Source organism: Copidosoma floridanum, unplaced genomic scaffold, assembly GCF_036245765.1.
Source record: "Copidosoma floridanum isolate Cflo_tuat_1 unplaced genomic scaffold, Cflo_Japanese_pri ptg000032l, whole genome shotgun sequence".
NCBI lineage: Eukaryota > Metazoa > Arthropoda > Insecta > Hymenoptera > Encyrtidae > Copidosoma > Copidosoma floridanum.
This window is the reverse complement of record NW_028321909.1, coordinates 7,922,334-7,932,871: the sequence shown is the minus strand read 5'-3', so window position 1 is coordinate 7,932,871 and position 10,538 is coordinate 7,922,334. Positions and strand designations below refer to the sequence as shown.

Sequence of the window (10,538 nt, the reverse complement as noted above, 5' to 3'; positions counted from 1 at the left end):
GAGGTTGTATACTACTGTCTCCCGAGTGTAAATTTTTCATTTGTTGCCATAGACACAGTGCTTTATACAATATCCTGTTCTTTTTCCGCAACTTCTAACGTTTGCATGAAATCATGTAATAGTTCTTTGAAATTAAAAACATCATGCAAGTAAAGCTTTTCTTTTGATCTAAATTAAATAATACATAATATTGCAAAGAAAAAAAAAAAATTGGTTTTATTTCAATTTGTGAAGTGTACAAGCTGTGCAAACCCCAATGTGAGTTGTTTGTATATTCTAGTGTACTATACTTTCGTTTCAAAATAATATTCCATGTCCATATTTTTTAAGGTCACATATATTTATAAACCACACCTGGCAACAAGTAGCCGCTTGGGAAGAAAAAGCTGGTTTATGGCCCTACCAAAATAAAATCAAGGGATTTTTGATCAGGAGCTTAACACTGTCAACTTTGTTGCCGGCTATGATTGCAATTGTAATTTTTCTTTTTCTTTTTTTTTTTTTTTTTTTTTTTTTTTCATTCGCAATTATTATACAAATTAATCAACTCAATATGTTGCTTTATTAGCGATTACTTTTGCGATTTACAGGTGATAAAAATGGCTATTGACACTTATATCGTTGAAATTCATTTGGAATGCTTAGAAACTCTTCTCGTGTTTATGGTTGTTGGACTAAAACTTTTTACTGCGTTTATTCATCAAAAAAAGGTTTGCTTGTATAATTATGTGATATAGAAAATAATCAGCAAAAATACCAAAATAATACAAAAACAATAATCGTGACTAAAGGTAAATGTACCATGACAGAAACCATTTTAAGAGAAGCTTTTTTCATATTTTTACATAAAATTACTGTTAATAGAAATCATTAAAACTTTAATGGTTATCCATAAAAAAATATGTTAGAATTATTTCAAGTTTTAATAACCTTAAATCAATAAGAAAATTAAATATCCAAAGAAAGATCGAATCATTTTGCAAGATTATGATATACTTTTCAGTAATATCCTAGTGTTTCAACACACAGGATATTTCGATAAAAATATTTTAATACTGAGACATCGAATATTTAAGGATATTATTATAATTATACGGGTAATGAAAAAGTGATCCACAAAAAAAGTTTTTTTTTTTTTTTTTTAATTCAGTAAACTTAACTCTTTTGAGTATCTTGAATTAATTTTTTTTTCATAAATTAAAAAAAAAATAAATATTTGTATCATTTTCCAAAAACTAAAACATAATTCTTAAGTGTTCCTAGACTAGTACTTTCACCCTTGATTTAGAAATTACCACGTACAAATTGTTATTTTAGAGGAGAAAACTTTACGAGCAGATAGCTTTGGATTGGAACGGGATTATTATCGAAGAGGAGAGAATCATTTTAACCGAAAAGGCCAAATGGACGTATAAATTCGTTTTTATTTACATATGTAATATGAATCACACTTAAAAAATGTTTTTTATTTACACTCATCGCAGGATTTATCATTCGTTATTTCTAGCTCTACTTTTCACGACACTGGCAATTTTTTTGGGGTTCCCTATGGTCGAAATGTTCTACAATAATGTTTTTACAAACGTAACAGTTAAAAAAGAACTACCATTCAAAGCTGAATTTTTTTTCGACCAAGACAAATACTTTTACCCTATGCTGGTCTACTGCATGATAGGCGGTTTTTCTGGAATTTCAATTATCGTTGCCCACGACTTTTCTTACTACATGTCAGTGGACCACGCTTGCTGCTTATGTAACATTATCATGTAAGCTTATGTTAATACGCAAAAAAAAAAAAAAATTCACTTTAAGCTTTGTACAAACAATACTTTGGTTCTGCAAAGTGTATGTATAAAGATGCGTTAAAAAAAATATATATATATGTATGTATATATACATATCTGTGATGAAAAAGACATTATTTTTGCTTAGAATGCGATTGAAAAGAGTTTCGAAATTGGCGAAGAAGATAGAGGAAGGTGCGGAGACTTTTAAAACGATTGGAAAAGCAATTAATCTATTGATTATAGAAGCTATTAAAATGCACCATACAGTTCTGATGTACGTATGGATACTATTATCATCGTTATTAACATTATCATTATTACTATTAGCATAACTATAATTTTTGTCATCATTATTATTGTTATTATTATTATTAATATTAATATTAATATCATTAGTTTCATAATTTTTATGCGCAAATTACTAATTAAAGTTTAAGCCAACAAAATCGACGATGAATTCTCAATTTATTTCAGTCTGTTCAACATTATAGACGGGCTTTACAGTATCACGTGGTTTTTCCTCGTTTTAATCAACACACTTTGCATTGGAGGTGGAATTTTGATAGTAATTATAAAAATACGTCATAAAAACTAAAATAATAATTTTTTCATTTGATCAAAGGTTGATTATATAAACAAATAAATTGAATCTCACTTACTCAACCATGTTGGAAATAGTTGTAATAATATTTATCGTCTGTTTGCGTTATGTTTTGTAGCTTTTTGTCAATATCAATGATCCTATTCAAATAACAAGAATGAGCATAACATTCGTAATGTTCTGCGTGCACTTCTACATCATATTTTATCCAGGACAAAAAGTCATTGACAGCAGCTCGTCGTTAACCGATGCTTGGTACAGCTTTTGCACGATAACATATATGTACATATACTTCGTATAACCGCTTCATTGAAGTACAATTGATGAAGTTTTTTTATATTTTAGTTACAGTGTTAACTGGTACAGTTTACCGAAAGAGTCGGTCGTGCTGATACGTATGATGATGATGCAAAGTTCAAAACCATGTAAGCTCACCGCGGCGAATTTGTTCACTCTCAATATGGAAATGTACATGAAGGTGTGACAATTGTGTCTTTTTGTGCGACAATTTTTTATCTTTTCGACGTTTAAGTGGTTATTTTTTTAATTCTTTTTCAGTTCGCCAAAACTGCACTGTCGCTCTTCACCGTTTTCTTCTTGTGAATGAGGCTTTTTTTTTAGTCGATTCGAAGCAATGTATTAAGATGTGACATAATGATTTATTTGGTGTACTTGTGAAAATAAAAATAAACACGTTTTTGTATTTGAACAATTACGAAGATCCCGTTTATCTTGAACCATTGAAAAATCGAAAATCAATTACACGAGTATGGAAATCGTCTCCACAGCTTGCATATACGTACAGGCAGTGATGACCCATATTTGCATTTCCCTCAGTATCTTTTGATTCTTATCACCCAAATGTTTCGATATGCCCATCTCTGTTTGGAATCCCATACATTTTTTTAACTTTATTCTATGTAATATTTCTAATTTTTACAAATATTTTTTTTTTTTTGCGCACTTTAACGTATGATATGTAAACTGAAGTTTTGAGGGAGAGCACATTAACGTTTGGTTAAAAAAAAACAGGCAGCTCGTAATTTCAGCGATGGGAGAGAAAAAACGTAAAAAGTAGCTAGCTCGTAAAACGTTTTTGCTCCGATGTAGTCGAGACACTGTTGTACAAACAAATTGCTTCTGAGAGTCAACTGCTGCTTTAGTCCTGATTAGCTTTTTCTTCGATACACAATTTTAAATTAGCTGCTTCTTTTACAGAGCCGTAACTCAATAAACAAGTCCTTTAAATTATACTTTATTGAATTAACGACAATGAGTGTGAACTTGGAACACATTTAACAACATTCCGACGTGTCAGGTAAATTAACCAACAGCTTTGGAAGTCAGAATGAATGAACTGTTAGTCGTCGTCTCGTCAAGCCGGGAAATAAGATTTGGAATAGAAAAAAAAGGGGTGAAAAAGAGTCGTTGGATTAGAATGAGGCTTTTCCACAGAAAAGTGCCAAGGAGTACTCGTAACAAACGCTTGGTCTCGTACGGTAAATAATAACACAGGGGTTTTAAGTAACAAGAAAACTAGAGATTGAGAGGAAAAGAAGTTATAAAAAAATTGAATTAAAAATGAAACAGACGTTTGACAAAAAGAAAAAAAATTATAATGTCTTGTACATTTGAAAAATATCCATTTGAGCGACGCATGGAATCCATTAGGCTAACGGATTTACTTCTATTATAGCTTGAACTTGGTGATTAAACATAATCTTTGTACAAGTGAGACGACGGAAGGTATGATGAGACAAAAATCGCCTAATATACCGATATCCTCTGCCGTTTGTAAAGACTCGTTAGAGCATCGATCCGTTGTCGTATTCGTTAGATTTTCTTATCCCCTTGGCGTACGAGGTATAACAAAAAATGTTATACATGCATGTATCCACACTCGGGTGGAGCTAATAGATTGAGCGATGAAACCTATATACACGTCCGTATGAGTTATCTGGATTGTATACGAGCATAATAATATCGTATACCGTGTAATGTGTATGGCAAACCGGCAAAAGCGAACCGGTTTCTCTCCTCTATCCCTAAGTATATTCGACTATAACACGCACGTGAGTATCTTGCACTTATACGTTCGCTCGGGCTTGCATATCATTACCACTGATAATTTATCAGGCGTCAATTGTGCTGTACATGTGTTTTCCTACCATTATTTTTTTTCTACGTGATGAGTATAATTGATAGGGTAAACCTAAGCCTGAGTTTTTATCCACATAATATACACGTTCGAAGTGTGTGTACGTTGATAAGAATTTGAAGAACAACCCAATCTATAATTCACCGAGTAGTTAACCAGTTCCATTAAACTAGACACATTTGACTAGTAAAAACAAATTTAGGAAAGCTGTGGAGTGAAAAAACTTGGCTATCACAGAATTGACACGTTTGCAAGTGTGTAAAAATCCGTGACAGAAGTTTTTTACTCTCCACAGCCTTTGTATGTCAAACGTTGAAGAGTAAAATCGTTTAGTTGAATAGAATAGGTGAAATAAGTAATTTACGAAGCATCGATTTGGTTTTCCTTAAAAAGTTTATCAAGATTACTACAATGCTTTTTATGAAAAACAAAAATTTCGACTACACGCTTTAAAGGTACTTTAACACACTTGGATTTTACAGTGTGCTTTTAATTACACCAAAATCAGGATTAAATTGTTAATGTTGACTTTAATCGGAAGACCAATATTACATAGTACCCGTATACGTAAAGTACACTCATAACTTTAGTATATGTATTTGTAATGTTGATATTTATTATCTAATACATCAAATTTGGCGATTGTAGGGGTGTCCTGTACCACGTGAACCTATAAGTATATAGAGCTTGTCCATTCCATTTATTGAACCCATCAAGCCGGAATATCTGAAAGTTCCACTCATAATTTCTAGTGCCACCATCGATGCAAGCAAATTTATTTCAAGAATTCCGGAACAAAATGAAATTCCCCCCCAGCATCTTTGAAAATATCGTGATAATGAGATTATGGAACATTTGTGCACTAAGTACACGAGCCCGAAAAATTATTTCTTTCAATCAGTTTTGCACTGACATTTTTTATGATTTTATTGTTCCTTTAAAAAAAAATGTCACTTATTTTGTCTTCCATAGCGTAACATCAGATTCTCACTTATTGCTTTGAAAATAACAAACTAAAACAAGTTTCACTCGCTAAATTGCACACACAAGAAACTCGGGGAGTCCAGAATCAACAGCGATTTATCGCCTCGGTTGGAGCGCACTGCTTCATGCGCCCCGTCATAAGAATAAGTATCATTAATTACTCGAGCAAATCGTTTTATGATGATGATGATGTTGTTTATAAAGAACACACGATCGTATAAAAAAGTGTACGCGCGTTCCGTAAAAGACGAATTGCCCGCAATTCTCGACGATTACGGTTCGCCTCTTTCTCCACGAGAAGCCTCACGGGTACACTTGGCTGATCGCACCATTTGGAAAAAAAATATATTTATCGGGGCGGTTAATTTTCCAATTTTCACATTCCTCTCTTGGGCGACAAGTACTTGATGTTCGCGAAAGTGTAAATGATTTTTGACACATCGGACGCGTGTAAAATATCGCGATCGCCAGATCGGCGCGGAACAATATGTCAGATGAGACGTTACGATAATGTAAAAGTTAACGCCGCGTCTCGCGCCCTCGATTCGCTGCACAAAAGAACGATTCTTCTTGCAGCGCACGCGGTGCTTGACGCTCCAACGATAACCGACTCGAAGAAAAGTGCGTGTAAGAGGGAAACGCTACAACTGACGTCTGGAAGCATCAATCGCAAGTTTACGCGCAAGTGGCGTGTACCGTTTTGTTTCGCTCACTGTATAAACGGCAAACACCCGCCATTGAAAGCTCGTGGGGGCAAGTTAACACCAACGAGCGGCTCATACATTATTTGTCTCGCTAAGTAGGATTGCCAGTTGTGATGGCTTGGATCAAGGCAAGTCCTTTTTCATTGATTTAATGCAATAAGGATGACTGTCTTCGTTAAAGCCACGAATATGGCTGATTTTGTGAAATATCAACCAATGCATTTTCCACCACAACAAATAGTTCAATTGGAATGTAGCCAAACAATTATGAATAAATAAAAAGACGGAACCAATGGTTGTTAGTAGGAGCCGTTTCAAGTCACAAAAACTTTTGTTTGGCTAAATCAAACACATCAGCTGACGTTGTGCCCTTTTGTTGGGTACTGGCGTGTTTGATTTTTCCAATACAAAAGTTTTTGTAGCTTGAAAGGGTTCCTACCACAGAGGTGAGAAACTTTGTCAAGGCTGATTAAAGTGCATTTGACAGCCATTGGTTTCGTCTACTCATTTATTCGTCATATCTGCCGTCATCGGAGCCAAAAATCATCTTATACTTGGAGAAATGTTAAAAAACCGATTTTTTTGTTGGATTTTAGTCATAGTTTTTGCTACCTCGAACATAAAAAAAAAAATCTGACATTTAAAAAACTGTGTACGTATACAACCCACAGTTGTACTTTGATATCGTCATTAACATTTTTTTTCTTGAATGAACATTAGAAAAACTGGTTTCCCTTTTTCGAAGCTGAGTAGCACGATTGGCGGAAAATTTTTTTCTGCTCGACCTTTTAAAAACAAATCATTATGTTTTTGTACAACCGGAAAATAATCGCTCGAGTTAACCCCGAAGTTTGAAAATCAAGACATTCTTAGTTTGAATTAAGGATTGCTTCCATCAGCGTGAGCTGGTCATCATAAAAGTTATTTAACGCCTTAATTGAGATTTTTATTTTCAAGAGCATAAAAAACCGTTAAAAGAGATTTCTTCCATTGCTTGCGTTGTTTTTCAATTGTTTTTGTTACGCCTGTAATCATGAGACGGAAAATATCTTGGATAATTACGGACTCAAGACTAAGTATACCCTACCTATACGTACGTAAAAAATTTCAAATCCTAAATTGTCGAAATTCAGATCGATCAAAAATGTTGCGATGGCTAATAAATTAAAAAAAAAAAACATAATATCTGTAAATAACTTTACTTTTAAGAGAAACCACGTGATTACTATCAATAACGAGGTATATTAAGGATTGTTGAAAAACATTTTTCCGGATCTCTTTAAAAAAAAATAGTTTGCTACTTTTGTCCAAGCTAAAAAAGGTAAATGAAGATGAAAAAAAATTGTTTTGTTTCCATTGGCATTTCTTAAAACTTCACTACAACGACAGTAATACCTATAATGCGAGACGATAACATACGATGACGGGAACCGAGGACGACTTGATAAGGTTGAAAATGCCCACAACGTAAAATGCTGGCTCGGACCATTTTTCATTCTAAGATTTAAAAAAAAGTAAAATAAACGTTCCACGCCTCGAGTACAGCTCCGGCAAAAGATTCGAGGCACAGCGAAAAAGCGGCATTTCCGTCCTCTGTAATGAAAATTTCCAAAACGCACGACACATGTACCACAAACTCGCAATTAGACAAGCCACGATCTAATAGCCCGAAAATTAGGCCCCGAAACCGCGCAGTGTCGCGTATAATAAGAACAGCCGCGATTTCCAGCGGAGGGGCAATCAAAACAACGCCAAGGGGACCCGGACTATTCCGATACACATTATCTCCGGAGAAAGTACGCGTTCGCAGATGCACACACACATACACGAGCGAATTATATTTCACATCTCGAGTTTAACGGTGCAACGGTCGTTCCGTATGTACGACCCGCATAAACAATGCCTCTTCCTCTCGGTCGGGCTGTACATGTACACCTACATACCCCATACGATACGTTATACGTTCGGGCCTAGATGGGCAATCGCGTGCGCTCAAAGGTCCATATACAACCGGCTACGGAGGAATTCAGTGGCAAAAGGAATGATATTTCAAAGAGTAGAGAGGGAGGATGGAATCGATGAATAATAATGCGGAATCTTTATGGAAGTGCAGAATTCTCGCTCACGTGTACCCCACTGCGCTGTAATTTTTTTTTTTTTTTTTTTTTTTTTTTTCTTACGTTTATCATAACTGTTGTTTATTAAATAAGGCGCTAAATCTCTTCCTCCTGAATACAGTTAGTGAATAATCGTATGAACAAAAAGTGGTTGGCAAGGTATGTTCATGCTTATACATCAATGTATTTTGATGTGAATAGGAATCCATGTTGAATGGTGGAATTAAACGATTTTTTTTTTCTCGAAAGTTCGTCTGGGAAAAATATTTAAAAAATTGATTCGCGCATACAATGATCTTAAAAAGAACGTCACCCAACAGCATTTATTTTTCACCAGCACCTCCTTCAACACAATATTTTCTCGAAACAAAATATCGTAAACGCCAAAAATTAAAAATACAATTTCATTTGGTCAACGCGATTCAAACAATGCATGTAAAATACAAATGTACCTCATTAAATGTAAGTATTTTATATGATTTAATCAAATCCATATGTATATTTTAAATAAATACCATACATAAGCTACAATTTTATTCAAAAATTTATATTGTAAACGCATGATGAAATATACGTTTAAACTGAAAATTTAAGGGTGTAAATGAACATGATCGTTATCTGACTTTGATGAGATCGAAACGAAATATCGTAATTATTGCGTTACAAATTAATAATGTCAACAAATATTCTTGTGGAAAATGTTTAATACTCGAAATATTCAACACAGTATTTCACCTTTGCATCTTTTTTTTAGTTACAACAGCAAGTACAGGTACAGTCATTTATTGAAAAAAAATTAACCAATCGTTGAAACAACTTTGTTGCAAACTCCGAGTAAAGTATACATACATATTATGTGGAGGGCACGAGCATTCCCCTGAAAAAAAGACCGCGATAACAACATCCCAGAAAAGTAAACACACGACGAAGCGAAAAGTACAGACCGCGAGGAGAGGCAACAAATCACCGGTGCAACCAACTCGCACATAAATCCTCCGCCGTCGGGGTACCTCTCTACGAGCGTTTCAACGAGCGCATAGGTATCTATCGACGCAGCAAAAGGGATCCAGGTTGATGCAGCAGCGCGGGGACGTATAATAATGGCCCCCTCGCCAATGAGGGAAATGCTCGTGGAATCGATCGAACGCCGGAACGTATAATAATAATAATGGGGCGTCTCGAAAACGGTACGGATGCGCTCGGCTCTTAAGTAGGTAAGTGCCATTTCAACTTTTGCCTCGTTCGAACGAGCAACGAACCGCGTGGGTGTCAAAACTGTGTGCTTTGAAAGGACCTTTAGCTCACCGCCCGCGTATACACGTGTATAGACGGACTCCCAATTCTCGGAGTGTAGACTCGCCGAGGGGGGGAAGAAAAAAAATGATTGGTACAGCCGAGTGGAGAGCGCACGCGAATCCGATTTTCACCGAACGACCCACAAAAGGAACCGCGAAACGACCTCCGTGCCATTAACGAAGACGCGATTATTTTCCTCCGCTGCTACGGCGTACGTATACGTATACACAACGTATCTCGGGTACACGTGGGTAAATACAACCGGAGCCCGAGTGAGATGTGCCATTGTGTGGAGTGGTGATGCATGCATGTACAGCATATGCAAATTCGCTAATGGTAACTGTGTTGCGTGTATGTGTGTGTGTGAAATTCACCTAATTTCCACTTTTTCTCTTTCTCTCTCTCTGCTACGTGTATAGTTGTAGATGCGAGGCGACAGTGGCCGCGGCGGTGAAAAGACAAAGCGCATCCGAGAAAAGCTCGGAAGGAGAGCCGACACGATTAACGGGGGCACGATGGGTTTTATTTGGAGCGGGTCCGCGGCACGCGGCCCTTTGCTGCGTACAATTAACAATCTGCTCTCTCGCGAGCACAAGTATAGCGGTGCTCCGTTTTTGCGTTTAGTCTTGAAGCGCGTGGGTTGTACATTAGGCGGTAGATTTTTCGGTTTTTTGGATCCTCTCTGTGGTTAATTGTTCTGCAACCGATGGAGTTTTAGACGGGAATATGGAAATGGAAAATCAACGTTTCAGCCAAATTTACGGTCATGTGTTCCAAAAGGTACAGTATATCATTGGCAAATTTACGTGCACCACAACTAAAAGGGTTTTTGGAGTAATTTAATTTTTCAGTCGAGAAACAAATCATGGGGTCTTGAGGGTTGGTGTGGTT

General features: G+C 35.9%; 1 protein-coding gene across 1 annotated transcript; it reads left to right on the top strand.

Moving 5' to 3' along the window:
• Positions 1 to 1,329: 1,329 nt before the first annotated feature.
• Positions 1,330 to 2,991, top strand: LOC149373374 (uncharacterized). Its single transcript, XM_089597271.1, has 7 exons — positions 1,330 to 1,435; positions 1,508 to 1,766; positions 1,933 to 2,061; positions 2,262 to 2,352; positions 2,507 to 2,643; positions 2,734 to 2,866; positions 2,947 to 2,991. Exons 2-7 carry the CDS (start codon positions 1,549 to 1,551, stop codon positions 2,989 to 2,991), a joined length of 753 nt encoding a protein of 250 aa, XP_089453397.1. The 5' UTR covers positions 1,330 to 1,435; positions 1,508 to 1,548.
• Positions 2,992 to 10,538: the final 7,547 nt, after the last annotated feature.